The sequence below is a fragment of the Cetorhinus maximus genome, chromosome 16 (genome assembly GCF_964194155.1).
Source record: "Cetorhinus maximus chromosome 16, sCetMax3.hap1.1, whole genome shotgun sequence".
Classification (NCBI taxonomy): Eukaryota; Metazoa; Chordata; class Chondrichthyes; order Lamniformes; family Cetorhinidae; genus Cetorhinus; species Cetorhinus maximus.
Window position 1 is genome coordinate 89467902 of NC_135894.1, and position 27800 is coordinate 89495701.

A 27800-nucleotide genomic window follows, 5' to 3' on the forward strand; every position below is an offset into this window, starting at 1 on the left:
CCCACCCGAGAAACAGGACTGTTAAATGCTCTGCTCTTCCGTCCACCTGAATCCAGAGGTGTGGCTTTCACAGCTGCTGACTGGGGCCAGGTGTTAAAATGGCAAACCAACTCCGACTTCGAGTGGACGGTAAGTAGCCAACTTTCCTGTTCTTGTTTTTATTTAGTTCTGTTGTAGAGTCATACGGACTGGAAACTCTGCTCCTCTCCTGCAGATGCTGAGTTTTTCCAGGTATTTTTATTTTTGTTTTGGATTTCCAGCATCCGAAGTTTTTGGCTTTTGTTCCCCCCCCCCCTCTCCCCATCCCCAATCTATTGCTCTTTCAGGATATTGCGGTAGCTGGGCGATTACAAGGAGTAATCCCATAGTGTCCGTGTCAATTGCACCGCGGGCTGGTTAATTTCGGCATTGATGCTGTAGTTTCACTCCCAAGCCCATCACCATCGGGACGGCAGCTTCAATCTTCCCTGTCCGTGTTCTCACTAACTGAATGTCCTCCTTATATTAATGACTGGTTAAAAAGTTGCCTTTCTATCCCCCAGCCCTTCTCTCTCCTCCCCCGTCCCACGACTCAGTCTCCTTTCCTTCTCTTCGTTACTTTTCTTTCTCGTTGGTTTTCCCCGCAGACTCTCTGGGGTCAGTCATCAGCTCCTGTGGTCGTTGAATTCAGGCTGAAGTTCGGAGTCGGGATGGTTTTTGCACGGCGCCCCCCCTCTGCACTCCGGCTCCAGTAAATAATTTCAAACTTTTACTTATTCCTGAGTTCGGGGAGTGAGGGTGGGGTTAGTGAGGCCGGGGGTGGGGGGGGGCAAATTAGATTTGCCACATCCGCAGTGTCGCTTTGTTTCTTTCAAACTTGTCATTGCGAGACTGATTTTCGAGATGTACTAGTTTGACAACCATGGTAAATCAATTATTGGGTGAAGCATGCATTATTCCGGGGATGTTGTAATGCAGTTCGAGCCACTTGAGTGTATAGAGACACAATTGAAATATAACCCAGCCCCACCAAAATGTTCTTTCCCCTCAATTTAGTCTACTGCATTCGCCGCTCCCAGTGCGGTTTCCTCTACATTGGAGAGACCAAACGCAGACTGGGTGACCGCTTTGCGGAACACCTGCGGTCTGTCCGCAAGCATTACCCAGACCTCCCTGTCACTTGCCATTTCAACACTCCACCCTGCTCTCATGCCCACATGTCCGTCCTTGACTTGCTGCAATGTTCCAGTGAAGCTCAAGCAAACTGGAGGAACAGCACCTCATCTTCCGACTAGGCACTTTACAGCCTTCCGGACTGAATATTGAGTTCAACAATTTTAGATCATGAACTCTCTCCTCCATCCCCACCCCCTTTCCGATCCCCCCCCACCCCCCCCCCCCCAACCCCCTTTCCAATAATTTATATATTTTTTATTTTTTTATTATTTATTTTTAATATATTTTCTTTTCCCACCTATTTCCATTATTTTAAAAATCCATTGTTTTATCTACCTTTTTAAGTCTATTTCGATCCCTTCCCCTCCCACCCCACCCCACCCCCACTAGGGCTAGACCTTGCTCGTCCTGCTTTCTACCCTTAATGTCATCATTGGCACATTCTTCAGCTAATAGCACCACTGTCAACACCCTTTTGTCTATGACATCATTGGCAATCTCTTCTTTGCCTCCACCTATCACTGGCCCTCTATTCAGCTACACCTGTCCCACCCCCCTCAACCAGCTTATATTTCACCTCATTTCTATATTCCTTAGTTCTGATGAAGTCATACAGACTGGAAACATTAACTGTATTCCTCTCCGCAGATGCTGTCAGACCTGCTGAGTTTTTCCAGCTATTTTTGTTTTTTGTCCCACCAAAATGTTGTTTGCTTGGTAGACTGAAGGTAGCAGTCTCCTGCCATGGGATTGGAGATCATTTGAATTATGACTCTAGACCAGGGCCAAACCAAAGTGTTCATTGTCTTAAAGAACTCATTCTGAGGATGTGGGTGTCCCTGGCAAGGCTGGCATTTGCTACCCATCCACTATTGCCCTGTGAAGCTAGTGAAACAACTGAATGGCTTGTGTGGCCAAACGTCAGAGGTAGGGGTGCCAACTCTGGTTGGACATCTTCCTGGAGGGTTCATTCCATGCCCCCCTTGCCTCCCACCGCCCCGCCCAGTGAAACCTCCTCCTCAGCCTGCCGATCTCACTGATATCTTTCTAACAATTTAAAGGGAAATGTTCAATAGAGAGTGAAAAGTCACCTCGTTTGGTTCAATGTTTCCTCGATCTTTCTCGCCCAAGATTGCACATTGTGCCAGCAGTCTTGGCAGCATCGTGGGCAGCAGGGAGGTAGGACTGGGTGTGGTCAGCACACATTTACAAGCTGACCCCATGCCTGTGGATGATACTGTCAAGGCGCAGCATGTAGTTGAGGGAGAGGAGGGGGCCACAGATCGGTTATTGGAAGCTTTTGTTTTTTTTATTCATTCACGGAATGTGGGCTTCGCTGGCTGAGCCAACACTTATTGTCCATCCCTACATGCCCTTGAGCAGGCAGTGGTGAGCTGCAGTCTATGTAGTATAGGTACACCCACAGTGCTGTTAGGGAGGGAGTTCCATGATTTTGACCCAGCAACAGTGAAGGAATGGTGATATATGTCCAAGTCAGAATGGTGAGTGGCTTGGAGGGGGACTTGCAGGTGGTGGTGTTCCCATGCATCTGCTGCCTTTGTCCTTCTAGGTGGTTGAGGTCACTACTTTGGAAGGAGCCTTGGTGGGCTGCCGCAGCACATCTTGTAGATGGTACACACTGCTGCCACTATGTGTTGGTGGTAGAGGGAGTGAATGTTTAAGGTGATGGATGGGTTGCCAATCAAGCAGATTGCTTTGCCTTGGATGGTGTTGTGCTTCTTGAGTGGTGTTAGAGGTGCACTCATCCAGGCAAGTGGACTGTATTCCCGACTTGTGGCTTCTAGATGGTGGACAGGCTTTGGGAAGTCAGGAGGTGAGTTATCCCCCGCAGAATTCCCAGCCTCTAACCTGCTCTTGTAGACACAGTATTTATATAGCATGACTAGGGTAAATGGTAACCTCCAGGATGTTGATAATGGAGGATTCAGCGATGGTAATGCCATTGAGTGTCATGGGGAGATGGTTGGATTCCCTCTGTTGGATATGGTCACTGCTGGTGCATGTGTGGCAAAAATGTTACTAGCCAATGTCAGCCCGATATTGTCCAGGTCTTGTTGCACGGATCGCTTCAGTATCTGAGGAACCACAAAAGGTGCTGAACATTGTGAAATCAACTGTAAACATCCTCACTTCCAACCTCATTATGGAGGGAAGGCGATTGACGAAACACCTGAAGATGGTTGGGCCTAGGACACTACCCTAAGGAACTCCTGCAGCGATGTCCCAGGACTGAGATGCTTGACTTCCAACAACCACAACCATCCTCATTTCTGCTCAGTGTGACTCCAGCCAGTGCAGAGTTTTTCCCCGATTCCCATTGACTCCAGTTTTGCTAGGGCGCCTTGATGCCACACTCGGTCAAATGCTTCCTTGAAAATGTTTGAAATTGTTCTGTTAGAATTCAAGGAAGGGGTGGTGCCTGGCCGTTAATCCTTAATATAAAATAAAAGCAAAAAACTGCGGATGCTGGAAATCCTTAATGCCTGACCTAGCAACTGTAAATGAAATTTGCCTACTTACCTGGCAGCCTGCTGAAAAACTGGTCAAGTATCAGGCTCGAGAACAGATACCAACTCTGGACTGTGTGCAATCCTGCTGTGTGTGCCTCTTCCTGTAATAACCTCAATCTCAGGATGAATTTCCCATTTTTACTGGTAAACCAAGACAATTAAGCAAGCCTTGCTAAGCTGATAATAAGGAGGTCTTGCAGCACATTGGTGGGGGCGTCCCTACCTCTGAGCCAGAAGCTCTGGCCTCCAGTCCCACTCCAGGACTTGATGACCACGGAAGGCGTGTTCATAACATGGCCAAACAGGTTGATTATCAGCCTGTAAGATCCTTCCTATGGCAGGCAGTAAGAGCAGGAGAGTTTCCTGCTCAGCCCAAACCATCAGGTAGCTGCAGTACAACAGCCTCCACTGCGCAGGTTCTTGCCACAGGCTGTACTCTGTAACAAACATCCCACTTGCCTGGAGGGACAGCCAATGAGAGAGAGAAAGAGACAACATTCAGGCTTGGGCTGATAATGGACAAGTAGCATCTGTACATCGTAAATGCCTGGCAATGACCATTTCCAATATGACAGTTTCTAACCACCTCCATTTGACATTCAGTGACATTTCCATTGTTAAATCCCCCACTATTAAGATCCTGGAGGGGTGGAGGGGGGGGGTCACATTTACCCAGGAACTGAACTAGATCAACCACATACATGGAATTTCAACCTGAAGCACAACAGGTTTGGATCAGACAGGATGGGGCTGAAGTCCCAGAAACCTGTTCCCTGAACCAAACCCGCCTCTGACCCACCCATTCCTGTTTTTTACTGAGGCTGGCAGGTGGGTGGGGCACTAATCCGATTCAAGAAGGTGAGTTGGAATTTTAAAGATGTTAATGAGGCTGCGAGTGTCATTGTGCTGCAGCTTTTGACCTTTTACAGCTGCTAGCAAGGATTGCCAATGTTGTGTAGCCTGCCCATTCTCTCAAAGCAAGGACTTGGTGGATTCAGGAGATAGGTTCCTTAGCACCTACTTCTGGATCCAGGTGTCTGGCTGAGGAGTCTCCACCCACCCCCACCCCTATGAATTTCCCCCAAAGACTGACCTATCCCATTATCAAGCCCCTGATCACCCCTGCCACACCACCAGGCATTGAATCTGCTCCCCATCAGGCCTACAATACCACCACCCCCCGCCCGCCCCGCCCCAATCCCCAAGGCTTGTCATTCCGACCTCTCTCTTTTCCCCCACCCCCCCTTAACTCTCCCCTCAGGGCCGGCAGTCCAGCCAACTCCACCCCCATGAGTAACCTCCAATGGACCTCCTCACCACCCCCCCTCCCGGCCCCCCTTCATTGGTTGACTACCCTCCCCGCTGATTTTTTTTATTCGTTCATTAGATGGGGGCATTGCTGGCTAGGCCAGTGTTATTTGCCCATCCCTAATTGCCCTTGAGAACACGGTGCTTTGCTAGGTTATTTCAGAGGGCATTTAAAAGTCAACCACAAAGTCACATGTAGGCCAGACCAGGTAAGGACGGCAGAATTTCCTTCCCTAAAGGACATTAGTGAACCAGGTGGGTTTTTAGAACAATTGACAATGTTTTCATGGTCATCATTAGAATTTTAATTCCAGATTTCTTTTTCATTGAACTCAAATTTCACCATCTGCTGTGGCGGGATTCGAACCCTGGTCCCCAGAGCATTACCTGGATCTCTGGATTTCTAGCGCAGTGACAATACCACTGTGCCACCAACCCTCCCACCCCCCTCAACTGACCTCTTCCACTCCCTGACTGACCCAACCTCCTGCCCCCGATCGACCTCACTTCAATCGATCACTCTTTTCCCCTCCAGTTGAAACCCCGCTCTGATCAACCCCACCTCCCCAGCTCAGCCTTACCTGTTGCTGCAACCTTCACTGTCCACTCCCCACCCGACTGGATACAACCTCCACCACCGACTCTCAGTAGCAGCAGTGAGTACCATCTACAAGATACGCTGCAGGAATTCACCAAGGCTCCTTCGACAACACCTTCCAAACCCACAACCACTGCCATCTAGAAGGACAAGGGCAGCAGATAGATGGGAACACCACCACCTGGAAGTTCCCCTCCAAGTCACTCAGCATCCTGACTTGGAAATATATCGCCGTTCCTTCACTGTCGCTGGGTCAAAATCCTGGAACTCCCTTCCTAACAGCACTGTGGGTGTATCTACATCACATGGACTGCAGCGGTTCAAGAAGGCAGCTCACCACCACTTCTTAAGGGCAGTTAGGGATGGGCAACAAATGCTGGCCCAGCCAGCAAAGCCCACATCGCATGAATGAATATTTTTTTAAAAGCCTATCAAGCTGGCCTACAGGCAGGAAGCCAATCAGTGTGGACGTACTGTGGACTTAAAATCCAACTGTGTGTGGGGAATCCTGAATTGCACATTCCCCAAGTCTTTCTTACCAAACTTCCTCCCTGCAGTTCAGGAAAATAAACATTTCCCCCCCCTAAATAATGTGCCCACAAGGGCAGATGAGGGGTTGGGTATACCGTCCTGAGTGACTCAATTCCTGAATCCTGGAGCCTTGAAGAAAAAACATTCTTTTAAAAATTAGAGGATTGAGGCTAAACTGGCAGAAATGCATCTTTTTCTTTAAATGAGGAAAATCAGGTGCCAGTCTGCAAAGGGGAAATAAGTTGAAACAGGTTGCCACTGTATCTACCCAGCCTCTGCTGGGAATAACTGGCGTGTACCAGAAGCAACTGAAACAAGTGGGAAATCCAAAATTTGCACCAGGTTTGCCAGCCGACTTTGGCTAGGGCTGGTTGTGATTTCCTGGAAACAGTTGGCTTGTGAACTGGGAAACTGTAGAATCTGTTTGCCAACCATGTGTACCTGTTAACAGACTGTATGGTCGCCATTCCTGTGTGTCGCTTGTCAGACAGTGCACACACTGGGTGGAATTTTATGCAGGTGGGTCCTGCCGATTGTCATTGGGCTTTTGAATTGCTGACTGCATTTTACAACCCCAACCTCCTCCACCACCCCCCAGCCCCCCGTAAAATTCCGCCCACTTTACCCATTCTTGTATGTCAGTTATCAGATTGGACAGAGTTTGTATACTTTTTCCCCATGTGCTGGTTAAATTTAACCTTGTTTAGTCGTGTGCTATCAGATGGCCACATTTCCCGAGCCTCCATCTTAACTGGATTGACTCAGCGCACGGTAGGTATAGCGGTTTGAAACTGCAGCGTTGCAGCTGGCAGCTCCCAGTCTGTGCTGCCTGTGCCCCGGCAGGAAGTGCTTCCCCCTGATCCTGCCCCAATGGTCCACAATACACCGCTCCTTCCTGTCTGGAGTGAAGCCATGTACTTGAGGGTGCAGCTACACCACGTGGACTGCAGTGGTTGAAGAAGGTGGCTCACCACTCATTGCTCATCAAGAGCAACTAGGGATGGGCAATAAATGCTGCATAAGCACAGAAGGAGGCCATGCATTTGAGCTCGTGCTGGGACTTTGAAGGAGCTTTCTGATGAGTCCCATTCCACCTGCTCTTATCCCATAGCCCTGCAAATGTTTCCGTTTTTATTTACCTACTTCCTTTTTTTTGAAGGTTATTGTGTAATCTGCTTCCACCGTCCTTTCAGACATTACATTCCACTGGTGGATTGGAGGAGGGGCAGTGGTGAAACCTCCAGGAATGCGTCCCAAACAAAGCTGGCAGCATATAATGGTACCTCGGGAGGCAGGAGAAAGGAGACAAGTGGGTGACTCCAAACTGGGATGGGACCCTATTAAATTTAAAACTAAAAATTTAGTTGTAATTTTAAGGTTAACATTTTTAACCTGTTGAAAGATTTAATTATTTCCTTCCAGTAGTTTCAAACGGACGGTCAAGGTGACAGCTGAACTGGGAGGAAAATTTTTTAAATTGGTACACGATCATCTAGTGATCAAAAAATACAATCACAACTGCTCAACCATGGATCACGGGAATGAGGAAATGAAGGGAAGCTTTTAATTTAAGAGAAATTTGGCACAAAAAGGTTTGAAGCAAAATCGTGAAAATTAAGAACTAAGATTTTGGGGGCAGGAAATGTCTTAAATTTGCTGATAAATTGTTATTTTATAATTTTTTAAAACAATAGATAATGGAATAAATCTTTGAACAAAAGGTACTCTGTTTACACAAACTTTTCTTTCCTCATTACACTAGCCGAATACTGTAAAATGTTCTCTTTTCTCTTTTAACAGGCCCTATCAAGCTAGTAATGGTTGTGGTAGGCTGCATTGCAGCATGGTGCTTAGGCCTGTGGTTGGCTGATTACATGATAGATGGCTCCCTACGCCAGACCCTTAGCAGGGTTCAGAAGCTGGTGCAGAAACCTTCTCGTATAGGTAAAAAGAAAATGCTGTCTCGTCAGCAGCTTCGGCAGTACTACCATATCCCCAGTTTGTTGCTCTCCATCTAGATTAGAACACCATGCCCGAGACTAAACGTGTAGTACCATTGGTGCACAAACTTATGGGGGAGAATTTTCACCCCGTTGTGCGGGCTGGGTGGGGCGGGCGCGATCGGCCACATGCCACTATTTTACACGGGAGGGCCGATTAAGGCCCAGCCAGCGTGGCGCACACCTGGTAGCGTTCAGCGCTCCCTGTGTGGGTGGGGGGGGGTGGGGGGGTGGGGGAAGAGGGAGAGTTGGGGCCTATGCTCTTTGCCCATGTGCGCGAAAGAGCGTAGAAATCTGAGGCAAAGAGCATGCCTCAGGGAGATTAATTTCATTATGAAAAATGGAAAAAAAATCTTTTTAAATTACTCACGTTCCCTCATGTGACAGTGTCACATGAGCTGGGACACGTTTATGTATTTCAATAAAAATGTTAATTTAATTTATAAAGTCTTCGTGAAACCTCATCCTACCCGCGGATGAGGCTCCATGAGAAATGCGAAGGCCACCTGATCTCTTCACCTGCCCGGCAACCTTAAGGTTGGGCAGGCAGCCCTGTTAATGATTTCAATTGGTTTTTAAATGGCCTTAACAGGCCTTTGACTCCGGTCCGCGCCTGCCGAACTGAAGATCGGAATGACGCGCGGTGACGTCAGGTCGCATGCCCGACGTCGGCGAGCAGGCCCCACCCCCGCACGCTGACCAGAAGATTCAGGCCATGGATTCAAAGCATAGATATTAACTAGCAGAGAAGAATCCCATTCAGGCAATCACCACTGTGGGATTACAACCACTCCCCTGCTCCTGCTATCTTCCTCTGCTTCTATGCTCATCCAATTTTACTTTTCGTTAAAAAAGAACAATGTTCGCCTCAGCCTCCTTCCGTGACGAGGAATAATATGTTGTAGCTATCTCTGCATGAAGAAATTTCTTCAAACCCCTCTCCTCGTTCTCCTAGTGATAATCGCAAAGATCCCTCGTTTCCTATTCGTTAAAGTCTGCTCTTAGCCTTTTCCTCTCCAGTGGAAATATTTCCAATATCTCAAGTCTCTGCTCATGGCTATAGTTTCCCATCCCTGGCGTTACCTTGACGATCCGATATCCATCACACTCTATGGCTTTAATGTCCTTTCTGCCATCAAGTGCCCAAAATTGCACATGGTACTCCAAGTGTGACCCAGCCATTGTTTTGTACAATATATCATTACTTCTTTACTCATGCTCCAAATTATGAAATTCATTTCTCGGCCTTTTTTAATGCCTTTTATCTGCTTTCTCCGGTACTTTCAGTGAATTATCTATCTGAACCCCCTAGGTGCCTCTGTTCATCCATAATCATTGTCATCTTTCTATTACTCCAGTGACAAATGCATAATCTAAGTTGACACACCAGCACGGTGCTGCACTGTCATAGGTGCCATCTTTCATATGAGACATTTAAACTGAGGCCCCCTCAGGTGAGCATAAAGGCATTTCGATGAAGAACGTTCTCTCCCGTGCCTTGCCCAGTATTTATCCCTCATCCATCATCGCTAAAACAGATTATCAGGTCATTATTTTGTTGCTTCTTTGTAGAATCATGCTATGTGCAAATTGTCTGCCACGTTCCCTATGTTTACATCAGTGGCAACACTTCAAAAATGCTTCATTGGCCATACAGTGCTGTGGGAAACCCTGAGCTTGTGAAATATGCTATATAAAAAATATTACACCTTAATTGTGAAGCTGAGATCCTATTTAAAAACCAGCAACTGCCTGGAGAGAAAATTGAATTTTTTGGGGGGTTGGGTGTCGGGGGAAGTGATTTTTTTAAAAAGTAAATAAATGTTCTATTTCTTTTAACTATGTGTAATATTTTCAGCATCTTCCAAAAAGCAACATAAATGTGATCACCAGAAATCGTGCCCTACAGGAAGCTTTGCCTTTCTAGTGTTGAGTGGGGCTGAGAAATCCAAACCTCCTAAAATTTGTTTTGAAGATGAAATGTGAGTAACACTGATTTCTTTTCACTTTTGATTACAATCCTGTGATCAAAATTATTACCCCCGGTTGTTGATTAGTTAACATCCAGGCCCGGATGAAATGTATCCCAGGCTGTTGAGTGAGGCAAGGGAGGAGATAGCAGGGACACTGGCAGTAATTTTCAATACCTCTCTGGCTACAGGAGAAGTGCCAGAGGCCTGGAGGACAGCCAATGTGGTACCATTATTCAAGAAGGGAGGAAGGGATAAACCAGGGAACTACAGGCCAGTCAGTTTAACCTCAGTGGTGGGAAAACTATTGGAAGCAATTCTGAGGGACAGAATTAATCTACACTTGGAGAGGCAGGGATTCATCAAGGACAGTCAGCATGGTTTTGTTAAGGGGAGGTCATATCTGACCAATTTGATTGAATTTTTCGAAGAGGTGACCAGATGTGTAGATGAGGGCGATGCATTTGATGTCGTCTACTTGGACTTCAGCAAGGCTTTTGATAAGGTCCCACATGGGAGACTGATAATGAAGGTAAGAGCCCACGGGATCCAAAGCAATTTGGCAAATTGGATCCAGAATTGGCTGAGTGACAGGAAGCAGAGGGCGATGGCCGAGGGGTGTTTTTGTGACTGGATGCCTGTATTCAGTGGGGTTGCACAGGGATCGGTGTTGGGTCCGTTGTTGTTTGTGGTATGTATAAATGATTTAGACTTGAATGTAGGAGGGTTGATCAGTAAGTTTGCAGATGACACGAAAATTGGTGGGGTGGTAAATAGTGAGGAGGATAGCCTTAGATTACAGGAGGATATAGATGGGCTGGTCAGATGGACTGATCAGTGGCAAATGGAATTTAATCCGGATAAGTGTGAGGTGATGCACTTGGGCAGGACAAACAAGGCACGGGAATACATGCTGAATGGTAGGACCCTGGGAAGTACCGAGGATCAGAGGGACCTTGGTGTGCACGTCCACCGGTCCCTTAAGGTAGTGGGACAGGTAGATAAGGTGGTTAAGAAGGCACATGGGATACATGACTTTATTAGCCGAGGCATGGAATATAAGAGCAGGGAGGTTATGCTGGAACTGTATAAAATGCTGGTTAGGCCACAGCTAGAGTATTGCTTGCAGTTCTGGAATCTGCATTATAGGAAGGATGTGATTGCACTAGAGAGAGTGCAGAGAGATTTACCAGGATGTTGCCTGGGCTGGAGAGTTTGTTATGAGGAGAGATTGGATAGACTGGAGTTATTTTCCCTGGAGCAGAGGAGATTGAGTGGGGGACATGATTGAGGTGTATAAAATTATGAGGGGCTTGGATAGGGTAGACTGGAAGGAACTTTTCCCCTTGGTGAAGGGATTAATAACCAGGGGGCATAGATTTAAGATCAGGGGCAGGAGGTTTAGAGGGGATATGAGGAAGAATTATTTCACCCAGAGGATGGTGGGAATCTGGAACTCACTGCCTGAAAGGGTGGTAGAGGCAGAAACCCTCATAACATTTAAGAAGTATTTGGATGCGCACTTGCGATGCCATGGCATACAAGGCTATGGGCCTAGTGCTGGAAAATGGGATTAGAATAGTTAGGCACTTGTTTGACCAGTGCAAACTCAATGGGCCAAAGGGCCTTTTTCTGTGCTGTAGACCTCTATGGCTCTATGACTATGATGCTCTAAGAGGCAATTATTTTACAAAAAATGGAAACCATAACAATGGCATGCAGAAGTGTGGTAGTTAAATATTTAATTTCATTTTTAGATTACATACAACTAAATAAAAATTAAAAATGCTGGAAATACTCACTGGGTCAAGCAGCCTCCATGGAGAGAGAAACCGAATTAATTTTTCAGCGCAATGGCCTTTCATCAAAGCTCGAAAAAGTTAGAGATGTAACAGGTTTTAAGCAAGTACAGAGGCAGGGAAAGCGGGACAGGAGAATAGAACAAAATGGAAGCTCTGTGATAGGGTGGGAGACAGGAGAGGGATGATGGTGCAAAGCAAAACGGGATGACAAAGAAACAAAAGATGGAGGTGTAAATAGCAACAGCAGAATAAAGCTGTCCCAGAAATGTGCCTTAGCTCCCAATTGCTGAAGGGCACAACTTACTGTACAGTGATGAACATTTCTAGTTCATACAGAAGCTAACCTTTTAGGAATAGGAGAACTCCATTTAGTTGCTCAAGCTTGTTCTGCCATTCACTTTGTTACTGGCTGATCTGAATCTTAACTCGATATACCCATCTTGGTTCCATAACCCTGAATCATCCTGAAATGCCGAGTGGATGACTCATCTTTCCCTTCACCTGAGCTCCCCACAGTTTCTAGTCTTCAGCCAATTAACAATTCACTCCAAGTGATATCAAGGAACAACTGAGTACACTGGATATAGCAAAAGCTCTATGTCCCAACAACATCCCAGCTATAGTGCTGAGGATGTGTGCTTCAGATCATCTCAGCCCCAGTACATCAATGAAGGAGCTCCCCAGGGCAGTACTTTAGGCCCAACAATATTTCTTCTTCATCAATGACCTTGACTCAATCATAAAGTTAGAATGGGGATGTTCACTGTTAATTCCAGTATTCAGTTCCATTTGCAATTCCTCAGATAATGAAGCAACTTGTGCCTGTGTGTCACAAGACCTGGACAACATCCAGGTTTGGGCCAAATGGCAAGTCACATTAATGCCATACGAGAGAATCTAACCACTTCACTTGACATTCAATGGCATTACCGTTGTTTGATACCCCCACCATCAACATTCTGTGAGCGTCACCAGTGACTAGAAACTAACTGACCAGCCACACACACACTATGGCTACAAGAGCAAATCAGCCACTGGGTATTCTGATGCAAATGTCCCACATACTAACTTCACAAAGCCTTTCTGCCTACAAGGAGCAAGCTAGGAGTGTGATAGAATATTCGCCAACTGTCTGAGTTTGTGCAGCTCCAACAATGCTCAAGAAGTTCGACACCCTCCAGGACAAAGAAGCCTGCTTCGTTGGCACCCCACCTATCACCTTAAACATTCACTCCCTCCACCACCAGTGCACAGTGAAAGCAGTGTGTACAATGGACAAGATACACTGTAGCAATTCACCAAAGCTTCTTTGGCAGCATCTTCCTAACCTGTGACCTATACCACACAAGAACAAGAGCAGTAGGCACATTGGAACACCACAAAATCCCCTGCCAAGCCCAACACATCATCCTAACTTGGGAATAATTGTAGTTCCTTCATCATCACTGAGTCAAGTTCTCGAAAATCATCCCTAACGGCACCTTCGTCACATGGACTGCAGCGGTTCAAGAATGTGGTTCATCACCACCACCTTCTCAGGATCAGTTGGAGATGCACAAATAAGAGTTGGCTTTGTTAGTGATGCCCACATCCCATGAATGAATGAATAAAAAATAAGATATCCTTACCTAACAAAAATCTATTAACCTCAGTTTTGACAATTTCAGTTGATTCAATGTCAATAACATTTAGAGAGAGTTCCAGATTTCCACTAACATTTGCATGAAGAAGCATTTGTTGACATCATCCCCGGTTGACCTACTCCTATTTTAAGCTATGTCCCTTTGATTCCAAACTTTCCCCATCAAAGGAAATTGTTCCTTTCTATATGCCCTACCAATTCCTTTTGATTATTTTAAACACATCAAATAGATCACCTCTTAATCTTCTATATTCAAGGAATGCAAGATTAACTTATGCAACCCACCCACATAATTTAACCCTTTTAGTCATTCTGGCAAAAGACTTATTTCTTAAAATGACAACTTCAATTAACACATTCATTTTTTAAAATATTTTTAAACAGACTCCTGGGTGATGTCAAGAATAACTTTGGCCAGGGCATGAATATTGCCATTGTGGAAGGTGAGTTTTCATTTATAACAGATGAGTTGAATTACCCCTAAAATGTCACAGCTGTGAGGCATCTGTTGATTTATAGCCAAGGGATATTAGGACTAGGATATTGAACAATTGTATAGGTTAGCACCAGTTGGCAGCATTATGAAATGTAGAACCAGTTTTATTATATGATCTGATGCAAAACTACTCTGCATCCCCACAATGTACCTCATTCTCAGAAGAATTGCAACGCCAGTGTGAATTCTTCAATTCCTAAATCAATGATCCTTGCAGGCTCTCTAACTGAGATTCCCAATCTGAGGGCACCTTATGGTTTTGAGCACACCTGGGAATTTTTTTTATTCTTTATTATTCATGGGATGTGAGCCTCATTGACGAGACTATTTATTGCCCATTCCCAATTACCCTTGAGGAGGTGGTGGTGAGCTGTCTTCTTGAAAGCAACAAAAATGGCTCCTCTTGCTCCCAGGGGTATCATCTCAGACTGCCTTTTTAAAATAAGTTGTTCTGGGGACCTTGGCAATGTCGGCATATTTAATTCCCATCCGTAATTGCCTCGAGAAGGTGGGAGACGATCTATTCCTTGAACTGGTGCATAATACTCCAACAATGATGTTAGGTAAGAACTTCCAATGAAGGTGAAGGAATTATGCCCATATATCTCCCAAGTCAGGACATTGTGTCCTCGAAGGTGATGATGTTCCCATGCCCTTCTCAGTTATGGAGGTCATCAGGGGGGCATAAATTTCCTTCCTGATCAGACCAACTTGACATTATTGTTGATTTTAACCAAACAATGCTTTTGGAAAGCGTGTACGGTGGAAATTAGGTCAATCCAGGCTCCCGTATCCAGCCAGGAAAGAGCTGCACTTGACAGGGTCAAACAGGACTAATACAATAGTGAGCGACATCCTAACCCTGTGCCTTCTCTTACAAGTAACGGTATTTGAAAATTATGTTCTCCATTATATAATTCAGATTCGTAATGATTTTTTCTGCTCACGTTTCTTACTGACAGCCAAAACAGGAAAGCTTGTAGATACTGGCAACTTTGATCTTTGGGGAGGAGGTAAGAAAGACATTTTAAATTTGGGCTTTCCCTTTCTCTATGCTACAACCTACAGTCTTCACCTCTGCACAGTTAGATTCCATGCATGGCTTGTATATTGGGGCTGAATCTCCTACGAGGATTATCCAGCTTGTCTGATTTAACATTGGCAGAAGAACCAGGGAAACTCTATGGAAATGGCAGAAGTGGCATTTAAACCATTTTCCTGGAATCGCCACAGCTCGCCTTCTGAAGTAACATGATTTTCTGAATATAATCCACCCCAAAATATAAAGTGCACTAAGACTCTCATGAACGAAAAGTTAACTTTTGCCTTATTACCATGTACAATAGGCACTGAGGCTTTTTGCAATGTTGATGTCAAAATGTTATTACTCCTGGGGACATGACAGGTCAGTTGCAAGGCATGGAAGCTGTAGCAGGCTGGAGGGTTCACAGACCTGTTTGAGAGTGCCGCGTGCAGTGCTGGAGGATTCCCATACTGCCTGCCTTACTAGCCTACCTGGTCCTTGAGTATCAAAATGAAAGGTTTTGGATGAAATATGGCTGATCTTTGGTGGATTTAAAGGCTTGCAATCCCCAGATGGTTTGCCTGGAGACTCACACAGGAACTCGGGCCAGATCTCAGTTTCCCTGCCTGAGGCTATATAAGGGCAGAGGGATGGAAACTTTCACAAGGAAGCAGGGAGGCTACAAAAGAAAACTGCTGCCTGCAAGAAGGTTAAACAGCGCATCCTGTCATGTTTCTTTCAAGATCGGCTTGGTGATGGTCCTCCTCCGACACAAGCCATCTGGGGACTGCCTCTGTGCACCGGCACTGTGTGAAAGATTGAAACAAAAATCAATAAAACAGCCCTCGCCCTCACTGCCCCTCACCCTCCCCACACATTCCCCATGCCCTGTCTATGTCAACACATGCTGTCTCATGTCCTGTACCCATCCCCATAACCTGCATGCCAACCTATGCTCCTATACCCATCGCAGACATTTTTTTAACACTCCAGGCAATTTTTTTTTCAAAAGTTTAAAGGGCAGGTCTTTTAAATTCCTTGATAGCTCCCTTTGCCAGTTGTTTTTGAAAGGTCCTCTTGACAGTTTTGATGGCTCCCTTTGACAGGTGCTTCTGATAGCTTTGAAAGCTGATTTTGAAAGGTCTGTTCACAGTTCCAATGAGCTTGACAATAATGAATTTATGCACTTTTCACGCACATTTATGCCTACTTTTAACAATTCCAAAGGGCACCTAAGCTACCCCAAAGGGCACTTGACCTCCACCAAAGGTGTCCCGGCACCAGATCCAAAGGTGTACCTTATCTATCCAAAGGGATACTCTGGCTATCCCAATGAATCCACTACGTTGAGTCCAGCTCTTACCTGGTCTAATCTGCACACTCCGGGTTTCGCACCCCTGGCCGACCAAAATCCCTCTTCAGTGGAGGCAGCTGATGGTTTAAATGGCCAGCTGCCTCTGTAAACTGTGTATGTGTGAACCCCAGCCCCGACTCCATTCTTGCCCCTGCGAAAATGGGAAGTGCCATATATGGAGGTGGGATTCCTGATTTCCAGGCTCATTCACCATTTTCACCACGAAGGCTGTCAAGGCGAAAACCCAGGTCATAGAGTACAAAAACAAGGAATTGATTGGCAACTTTAATAAGTCACTGGGTTGGCCCCAGCTTGAATATTGCCTTCAAACATGGACACCACACTTTAGGAAGGATGTCAAGGTCTTGGGGAAGGTTCAGAGGAGATTTACTAGAATGGTATCAGGGTTGAAGGACTTCAGTCTCCTGGAGAGACTAAGGAAGTTGTCATTGCTGTCCTTAAAGCAGAGGAAGTTAAAGGAATATTTGGTAGAGATGTTTATGAACAGTTTTGATAGAATAAATAAGAAGAAATTGTTACCAGTGGCAGAAGGGTCAGTGACCAGACAACATAGATTTAATGCGAGTGGCTAAAGAGTCAGAGGCAATGTGAGAATAGAAGATTACACAGTGAGTTGTTATGATCTGGAATGAACTGCTTGAAAAGGATAGCAGAAGTAGATTCTACAATAACTTTTACGAAGAAATTTGATAAATATTTTGAAGAGGATAAATTTACAGAGCTATAGGGAAAGAAGTAAGGGATTGGGACTAAATGGATGGCTCTTTCAAAGAGGCAGGAGAGGCACGATGGACTGAATGGTTCTCTTGTGTGCTGTATAATTCCAAGATTCTTCTGGTGACCATTTTACAACTGCGAGGATTGGTAGGCCCCTTGGCAGGATGTTAAGAATATGGGATTAGAATGAGTCACACATTGCTTGCCCATGCATTACTAGACTTATTGACTTTAATCTCGGAGTGCGCTGAGTTGTGGTGGGGAAGGGATAGAATGGGTCGGAGCCAAGCACCTCCATATTGACAGCCACTATCTAACTACTACGCTGCTATATTGACAACTTGGCAGATGCCTGTGCTTGTTCTGCATCACTTGCATGACTGCTCTTCCATAGGTGACTTGCCTTAATTTCGACAAACAGCTTATATTTATATGGCATCTTTAACTCAGTAAAACATCTGAAGACACATCACAAGAGCCTTATCAAACAAATTTGACGCTGAGCCACATAAGTCGAAACGAGGCCAGATGGCCAAAAGCTTGGTCAAAGAGCTAGGTTATAAGGAGCACCTTAAAAGAGAAGAGAGGTAGAGAGCCGGAGGCGTGTAGGAGGGGTGTCCCAGAACTTGGTCCCAGGCAGCTGAAAGCACAGCCAGCAATAGTGCAGCGATTTAAAATTGGGAGTGCTCAAGCAGCTAGAGTTAGAGGAGGCTACAGAGGTAGGGAGGAAGGAGCAAGACCATAGAGGAATTTGGAAACAAGGTGCGGTGTCTTTAATTTCCCTTAATTTCTTCCTTGCTTGTTGGCTCAGTGCCCCAAACACTCCCAGCTGCATCCAGCAGCTTTAACTTAACTCTGTTTTTCAGATGCTAACTCTGATTCTTCAGCTATTTGTGTTTGTTAATTAAGTATGACATTGTTCAATTTACTGACAGATAATTCAGAGCCAATGACTGACTTTGTTAAAAAAGCACCAGATGGCTCCCTTATCTTGATGGCAACATTTGGTGAGAGTTCTACTAGGTGAGTGTAAATAAACCTAGTCCTGTGAACATTAGGAGAGAGAGGTTAAAGAGATGTAATAGTATGTAACATGTGCCACTGTAACTGCTTCAAACACACTTTTTGTGAATATTCCATCCGCACCACAATGATTGATGACTATGATGGCCGTCATCATGAAGCCTGAGTCACTGATCACCCTACATTCACACACATGTTGTTATGAACTCAGAATGTTCCAAAGTGTTTTATAGCCAGTGAAGTACCATAAAATTGACCAACTAGTTGCTATCCTTTTAGTGGGAGATCAACAGGGCTTCTGTGGGGTCCAGTTGGTTACAAGATTAGATCCTGTCAGGAAGACTGAGGCCAAGTCACCCCTCCATGGCACCAGGTAGATCCACAGTACTCCATGACACAGCTGATGATTGAGCACTCAGCTCATTGTGTAATCTGAAGATGCGTCACCAGGGCGGAGATTCACCCCAATCAACTCCAGCTAATCTAAGCCAAAGGCCTTGTGATGAGATTGCTCCTGCCTGAATAAACCACAGGAAGTGCTCCGTGCTGATATTTTTACAGATACTCTGGAGTTCCTAAGTCTTGGATCGTGTCAGCCCGCATCTAAGTTCCTTGGTCTAGAGTGTGTATCGTGTTTCCCTGTAGGGAAAAAAGTGCAGGCTCCAAAATGGACAAACAGAATTCCATCCATGTGGATTTTTCACTCAGTGCAAAAAATGAACTTGCATTTATATAGCGCCTTTTGTAACCTAATGCATTAAAGCTGATGAAGTACTTTCAGATGTAGTCACTGTTGTAATGTAAGAATTGTGGCAGCCAATTTGCACACAGCAAGCTCCCATAAACAGCAATAATGATAACAACTTGATCTGTTTTAATGTTGGTAACAGGACAAATATTGGCCAGGACAGTGGGGAGAACTTCCCTTCTCCTCTTCAAAGTTAGTGCCACAAGATGTTATGCGCCTCTCTAATAGGACAGACAGGGTCCAAGTTTAATGTCTAATCTGAAAAATTGCGCTACTTTGAAGAGGAGAAGGGAAGTTCTCCCCACTGTCCTGGCCAATATTTGTCCTGTTACCAACATTGGCATCGGGCTCGCCCATTTCTTAAGAATTTGCTCAAAACGAATTTTGCTTTGGCCCCACTGTCTTTGGAATGCCATTAAACTGAAGTCATGGCATTTAGGTGATGGTTAATATTCTCATGGCACTACCAAGGAATAGGAAAGTTCTCGTGTCCTAGTCAGCATTCTACCTTTTAACCAAAACCACAAATAAGAAAATTGCCTGCTTATAATCACCTCATTTTCTATTCGTGGGTGCTAACTGTGTGCAAGCTGACTGCTGCATTTGCCAACCAAATGACAATGACTGCATTTCAAAACAGGTTAATTAGTCCATTCTGTTGAAGAGTCATACGGACTCGAAACATTAACTGTGTTCCTCTCCGCAGATGCTGCCAGACCTGCTGAGTTTTTCCAGGTATTTTTGTTTTTGTTTTGGATTTCCAGCATCCGCAGTTTTTTGCTTTTATTTAATAAGTTGTGAGGTGCTTTCATAAGAACATTCTTTCTTTAATCAGGTGTTGGCTTGTTGGGATTGACAAATGGAACTGTTTCTCATTGTAACCCTCAGTATCAAACATTCCCAAATCAGATTAGAAACAGAACAATGCTGCTTTTATTCTGCCCTAACAAAAGAAGGAATACATTAGCAGAAACTAAAGTAAAGGTTGAAGTGGATGGTGTCACAATGGAACAAGTAGATATTTAGGACAAATGATAACAGAAGATGGCTGAAGTCAGAAGGATAGAAACAGACAGAAGTAATTTTGGGATGAGGAAGGATGTGCTAGCAACAAGAAAAAAACTCATAAAATGCCACACTTTATCCATATTCCTGTCTGCCTCAGAAACCTGGACAATAAATAAAAATCTGTGGAAGGAAGTGGAGGCCTTTGAAATGTGGGCGTTGAGACGTTTGCTTAAATGGCCATATACAGACCATAAGACGAATAAAGAGGTGCTTGAAATTGCAAGAGCAAAACAATCTCTAGAAAGAGACATCTGGAAAAGGAAATAGGGCATTTTGGTTAATAGGGTAAATGGGAAAATAGGGTATTTCAGCCATTTGATCAGAACTCAAAAGCTGCAGAGGTCTTTCTTAGAGGGCAAAGTCGGGAGCAGCAGAAAGATGGGTCGACCTAGGGATAGTTGGATGATGGACGTCACAGAGTGGTTGGAGATGAGCTACGTTGGATGTGTGAGGATGGTACAACACAGGCAAGTGAGGCATAGCATGACAGCAGATTTCCAGGTAGCAGTAGATACAAGCAGCAGCAACAACATGCCACAGCGGCAACCTTGAATGTCCATCTCCTCCGGCATCAGTATGATAGTTTCCATTTTCCTTAACCAACTTAAATCAAATTACAGCCAGTTTCCTGATGTGGAGTGTACCACTTCATCATTGAGTTAAGGCTAACCAAACTTATTTCACATAGCCTTAGATTGAGAAGAGATTTGATCAAAGTGTTTCAAATATTAAAAGGACCTAATAGGGTAGATGCAGACATACTATTTCCTCTGGTAGGGGAGAGCGAAATTCCAGAGTGAAATTGGGAAGCATTTTTTCAGATAGATGGTGGTAGATATTTGGAACTCTCTTCCCAAAAAGCTGAGAGCTTTCAACACTACAATCGTTTGACTTTTGTTAAATTACAGTATCAAGAGATGTGAAACAAATGTTGATAAATGAAGTTGAACCACAGATTAGCCAAGGTCCAACTCAGTGTTGAAGCAGGCACGAGGGGCTGAATGGCCAACTTCCATACCTATTGTTCCATGCCTATTATACAGTCAGTGCCTCTAACAGGTGGGGAAAATTTCCCATCTTTCTGTTGGACTTGACCCCAGCTCCTGTAGGTGAATGGTGAATGTGCTAGCCTTCTAGGCCATTCTGTCAGTTCAGTCCCAGTTTCATATTCTGGATATTTTCTTTCTGAACAAAAGATCTTTGTGACGACCAAATCCTTTCAGTGAAACTAAAGAAGCTGAACAGGGTGAAGATCGACATTTGGTAATTCAAAAAGGATCATTATTTTTGGACAAGTTTTACACAGGTTCCCAATCTGGCTAATGTGGACCTAATCTTTTATTGATGAAAGGAGCAACACCAAGTGCTGGAAGCTGGATGTTACACAAGAAAAAAGCCATGGCTCAGTTGGTAGCACTCTCAACATCCCGGCAATAGTAACGAAGACTTATGCTCCAGAACTAGCCACACCCTTAGCCAAATTGTTCCAGCACAGCCAAAACACTGGCATATTCAACAATGTGGAAAATTGCCCAGGCATGCCCTGGCCACAAAAAACATGCCAAATCTGAAATGGCCAATCACCGCCCCATTGGTCTACCCTCAATCATCAGCAAAGTGGGGGAAGGTGTCATCAGCAGTACTATTAAGTGGCATTTACTGACCAATAACCTTCTCACCGATGCTCAGTTTGCGTTCTGCCAGGACCACTCAGCTCAGGATCTCATTACATCCTTGGCCCAAACGTGGACAAAAGGGCTGAATTCCAGAGGTGTGGCGAGAGTGAGTACCCTTGAAATTAAGGCAGAATTTGACCGAGTATCAAGGAGTCCCAGGAAAACTGGAGTCGATGGTTATCATTGACCAGAAACTGAACTGGACTAGCCATATAAATACTGTGGCTACAAGAGCAAGTCACAGGCTGGGAATTCTGCAGCGCGTCACTCACTTCCTGACTCCCCAAAGCCTGCCTACCATCAACAAGGCACAAGTCAGGAGTGTGATGAAATACTCTCCATTTGCCTGGATGAGTGCAGCTCCAACAACACTCAAGAAGCTTGACACTATCCAGGACAGAGCAGCCCACTGGAATGGCACCCCATCCACCATCTTAAACACACTCTGCCTCCACCACCAGCACACAGTGGCAGCAGTGTGTACCATCTACAAGATGCACTGCAGCAACTCACCAAGGCTCCTTCGACGGCACCTTCCAAACCCACAACCACTACCATCTAGAAGGACAAGGGCAGCAGACACATGGGAACATCACCACCTGGAAGTTCCCTCCAAGCCACTCACCATCCTGACTTGGAAATATATTTCTGTTCCTTCACTGTCACTGGGTCAAAATCCTGGAACTCCCTTCCTAACAGCACTGTGGGTATACCTACACCACAGGGACTGCAGCGGTTCAAGAAGGCAGCTCACCACCACCTCCCCGAGGGCAACTAGGGATAGGCAATAAATGCTGGCCTAGCCAACAACGCCCACATCCCACTAACAAATAAACAAAAAAATTTTCAAGGGGACTGGCAATGAGTGGAAAGTGTTGTTCCCCGAGTCCCTGCAAAAATCAATCCACAATGGTTTTTATTTGGAGAAGATTTTCCTATCGTGGACCTTTAGCTCAGCCATGAAATGGTCAGTTCCACTGGGCATGCTCCACCCAGTTGAACACTGAATTTACATATTTAAGGAGGTCCAGGCTATTTGGGTGAGAGTGCTACATGTCTGCTCCAAAATCAAAGCATTCTAGATATTGTTTGGAAGAGGGCACAAAATAGCCTGCAGCCTCCTTTGACCACTTCTTCCCTGCCCAATATGCTTTAGCACAGCGTGTCTCTAAATGAGTTCCAAAACAATGGAAGAAATATTAGCTGTAGCCCTCACGTAAGTAAGAAGCATTTCAACATCCGGTCTGAGTGGGGGAGCGCCTACTCTCAATAGCAATGCATGCCATTTATAAGTGTGTAACCTCCTTTTCTGATTATTCCAAGGCTGACAGAAGAAGCCAAGAAATACATTGAGGCGTTGGGCAGCGTGGAGATACGGAAGTTGGCCTACCGAGGAAATTGGGTCTTTCTTGGCACGAAAGGATTCAGGCTACCAAAGAGCTTTCAGTGGGAGAAGGTTGGTGAGCTGGAGATTCTTGCAGTCCTTTGCTGGAAACGCATTCTCACCCTTTCGTTAGGCTCTTTCCCTGCATGACAGTCAGGAGCTACTACCACTCAGGAAAGTTATATTGGGAGCAGGTTTAAGGAAATTCTGACCAAAGTTTACAAATTTCAAAGCTACCCGTGGCTTAACATTCGTGGATTACTCAATTCTAGTTATATGGCAATGTAAGTGGAGGCCCTACTGGAACAGTTCACCCATTCTGCCTTTCAGCCCAGTTAGCAGGAGAGCAGAAAAGAAAGCACAGACACTAAATGAATTCTCCTCTGGAAAACTCAAGGCTATTGCAGAAAATAAAAGCGCATGATGTAGGGAGTAACATATTAGCATAGATAGAAGATTGGCTGACTGGCAGAAAACACAGTGTGTGCATAAATGAGTCTTGTTCTGACTGGCAGGATGTGACTAGTGGAGTCCCGCAGGGGTCTGTGCTGGGGCCTCAACTTTTTACAATTAATATCAATGACTTAGATGAGGGGAGTGAAGGCATGGTAGCTTATCTTGCAGCATGTTGTTAAGAGGGCATAAGGAGGTTGCAGATGAATATAGATAGGTTGAGTGAGTGGGCAAAAATCTGGCAGATGGAGTATAATGTAGGAAATTGTGAAGTTGTTCAGTTTGGCATGGAGAATGAAAAAGCAGAGTATTACTTAAACAGAGAAAGGCTGCAGAATTATGAGGCACAGAGGGATATAGGGGTTCTAGTACATGAGTCACAAAACATTAGTGTGCAGATACAGCAAGTAGTGGAGAAGGCTATGGAATGCTATCCTTTTATTACAAGAGGAATTGAACGTAAAAGTAAGGATGTTATGCTTCATTATACAGGGCGTCGGTGAGACCACATCTCGAACACTGTGTGCAGTTTTGGTAGTCTCATTTAAAGAATGATGTAAATGCATTGGAGGCGATTCAGAGGAGGTTTACTAAATTGATACCTGGAATGAGTGGGTTGTCTTATGAGGAAAGGTTGGACAGACTGGGCTTGTTTCTACTGGAGTTTAGAAGAGTGAGGGGCAACTTGATTGAAGCACATAAGATTCTGAACGCTATTGACAAGGTTGACGTGGAAAGTATGTTACCTCTTGTGAGTGAGTCCAGAACTGGGGAACAGTGTTTTAAAATTAGGTGTTGCCCTTTTAGGACAGGGATGAGGAGAAATTTTTTCTGAGGGTTGTGCGACTTTGAAACTCTCTGTCTCCAGAGGCGGGGTCATTGAATATTTTTAAGGCAGAGGTAGATAGATTCTTGTTAGGCAAAGGAATCAAAAGTTATTGGGGTAGATGGGAATGTGGAATTCGAAACACAAACCGATCAGCCATGATCTTATTGAATGGCGGAACAGATTCAAGGGGCCGAATGGCCTAATTCTGCTCCTATTTCATAAGTCCGTAAGTGCCTCCTGCACAGAAGTTGAATTTTCAGCAATTTGACCAAGGAAGCATGGAAAGAAATAGAGATTTCAGGTAAGGGAGTTAAAAGGAATGATATAATAAGGGAGTTAATGAAAGAGAAGGTGCCATTCTCAAATGGACTTCAAGGACACGGAAAGAAGGGGCTCACAAAATCAGCCAGTTTCTGGCTCTTATTTTTTGGGAATCATTTGAATTGGGAACCGTGTCTGATGATCGGAATGTAGGCACTATGTTGCAAATCTTTAAAACCGATCGTAGAGATGACCATGGAAATGGCAAATGCTGTGAGTTAAGTATTGAAAGGCACTCTGAATGAATGGATAACAAAGTACCTGAATAAGAGAGAGCTGGCCTAAAAAAAAAAATTGCTTTTGCTGTTTGAGGAAATGATGGCCCCTGTTGTCAATGAATGTGACGCATTTAGATTTCAGGATTTGATACCATGGCATTAGTTCATAAGTGAGAAAGACCATGGAGAATGAAGCGAATTTCTGAGATAGATTAAGAATTGTCTGAAGTGTTTGAAGTAAAGCATGGTTGTAATTGGAGCTGTATCGCCATCTCAAAGAGTGATTAAGAGGGTGTCACAGGGATCACTGCTGGGGGCATTGATGTTCTTGGTGCCAGTAGTAATTTGGAGCTGGAAATGATGTTTGAGGATAATAACAAATGGTGGGTTAGTTTCAAACAATATTGTAAAATTAATCAAATACAAAAGTTTCTGGATCATCTGGATTGGTGAGTAATAATAAATGGTATTTCACGTAGGCAAATGCAAGGTACTGAGACTAAGGAGAGAGATATAAACAGTGGGAACCATAAACAAATGGCTCTCGCTTAGAGGACACAGCATAGAAGAGGATCTACTGGGAGTACCTATTCAGATAGTTTACTGAACTCAATAGTATAATATGCAGCAGCAGTGAGGAAGCCCATCTGAATTTTGGGATGTATCTCCATGGCAACAGAATGCAAATCTAGCAGACTAATTAATTAGTTAATCAATTTAAAGCACTGTTATGGCCACATTTTTCATACAGCATAAATTCTAGTCATTATACTACAGGATATCAAAGAGGTCCAGTTTACAGCTACCAAACTGATGTCTAATTAAGATACCTGAGCTATGGTGGGGGAGGTTGGAGAAACTAAAACATTTAGTCTGGTGAAGATAATCACAAATATTCTTGATCCTTCAGGAATGACTATACATTTGAGATTGCCACAAGCCCCAGAACAAAGAGGGTATGGATTCTAGCTTAAAATAGGTGAGGAACATTGACATTTTAGATGTAGAAAATTTAAAGGAGAGTTTAATAGGTATTTGAGGGAAAAGTGATTGAAGGTTCTGATTGAGTTTTTGGGATTAACCGAATGGACTGCAGAATCCGTTTTCATTCCTGGTCCTATTTAACAGCGAGAGTACCAAGAGAGGAGGCAATGGGGGAGAGAAGATATGTATTTCTACAGAAACATTACTAACCCTTTCTTTTTATTTTAACAGATTATCAACAGTGAGAGCTGGCCAGCCGAAATCCAGATTGATGGGTGTTTCTCACCAAAGACGGACTACCTATAAAAGTTGCTCTTGGCCCTTCAATGTGGTTCACAGCACAGCTCAACTTCCCTGTCTCATTACCTGGTTTAGATGGACTACTGGGTTCAGATGAGTTGGATGAAAGCTGTCACTGGACATTAACGTCAGGTTAACTGACCGAGCCAAAAAAAAAGCTCCATTCTGCATACGATCAAACAAAACTTAAAAGAATTGAAATCAATCAAATACAGACGGTGTAATTTTAATTCAATTTGTCACTTGGGAAACATATGGGTTTGGGTGGAGCCCTGATTTTCACATCCAGGTCGATATTACACCCCACTGGGGAAGAGTATAAAACCAGCGTTGTACTCGATTCCGTCAATGTTCCAATGGATGGGCCAGTTTTAAAATTTCTGCCAGTTTCCTAGCTGCTTGAATCAAGCAAGGGTCTGTGCCTCGGATCAACTTCTTCACCGAGAAACTAACAATTAAGAAAGCTGCCAGGCCCCAACTTTCACAAGGATCTAGAGTTAATGGTTGGAATCCGTTTGACTCTTCAGAGCTCTGAGGAAGAGTAATATGGACTCGAAATGTTAACTCTGTTTCTCTCTCCACAGATGCTGCCAGATCTGCTGAGTATTGGAAGCACTTTCTGCTTTTATTTAAGAATAATGTCATTCTGAAAAAAGAATAATGGGAATTGTATCTAATTTAATGCATAGCCTTTTGGAGAAATATAAACAATGTATGAATGTGAACTTTGTGACTCTTCATTCCGTCAGCATGGCACACCTCCGTACTGCACTAAAATGTCAGCCAGCCTTATGTGCCCAATCTTCTGGAATGGGAGTTGATCGTTGACTCAGAATAGAGAGCTTAGCACATAAGAGCACATCTATATGTGCACTGATGTTTTTAAGAATTTCAGGATTACATTAAGTCCCCACTTTAAGTTGTCCTGCTTTACCGTCAGTCAATTTATGGGCCCCATATTGAGATTCGGAGTTTTGCTTTAAAGTCGCTTTGTACAGGGTCTGAGGTAGTAGTGCCATGTGACTAGATTGGCGCCATATTGGAGCGGCCTCTGTCGCTTCTTGGCCCTCCCTCTCATGGCCTCTGACCCTCCCTCTCACTGCCGACCCTCCCTCTCATGGTCTCTGCCACTCCCTGACCCTCCCGCTCACTGCCGACCCTCCCTCTCATGGCCTCTGCCACTTCCTAACCCTCCCTCTCACTGCCGACCCTCCCTCTCACTGCCGACCCTCCCTCTCACTGCCGACCCTCCCTCTCACTGCCGACCCTCCCTCTCACTGCTGACCCTCCCTCTCATTGCCAACCCTATAGTTCACGGCTTACCTCCTACAAGTTGAAGCTGCTCTTCCTGTCTCTCGCCATTCATCCCCAGAGCCCCCCCTCAGTGAAGGTTCGGGAGAGTGAAGCAGCGAGCGGGAGTGGTGGGAAGCAGGAGGTTCAATGAGAAAAAGGGTCTGCAGCAACCAGAAGGGTCTGGAGCGGGAGAGGCTGTGAACTGGAGGGTCAGCAGTGAGATGGAGGGTCGGCAAGCAGGAGGTTGAGTGAGCAGGATCAGAGGCAAGTGGGAGGTAAGTAGAAAGTTAGCAAATTTATTTTATATATTTTTAGTAATATTCTATTTTGAAAGTTATTTCATTTTCTAATATA

The 27800-nt window shown here is 44.7% G+C and overlaps 1 protein-coding gene across 2 annotated transcripts; it reads left to right on the top strand.

Moving 5' to 3' along the window:
* On the top strand, window positions 1-27224 carry LOC144691995 (protein FAM3B-like). Of its 2 annotated transcripts, XM_078560560.1 has the most exons (8): window positions 1-129; window positions 7924-8067; window positions 9982-10105; window positions 13922-13980; window positions 14996-15046; window positions 18085-18172; window positions 22988-23120; window positions 26085-27224. In XM_078560560.1, the coding sequence occupies exons 1-8, from the start codon at window positions 99-101 to the stop codon at window positions 26157-26159; spliced, it is 705 nt and encodes a 234-aa protein (XP_078416686.1). In that variant the 5' UTR covers window positions 1-98; the 3' UTR covers window positions 26160-27224. The 2 variants fall into 2 exon arrangements, with proteins under 2 accessions (XP_078416686.1, XP_078416687.1); XM_078560561.1 differs by lacking the exon at window positions 14996-15046.
* The last annotated feature ends 576 nt before the right edge of the window (window positions 27225-27800 follow it).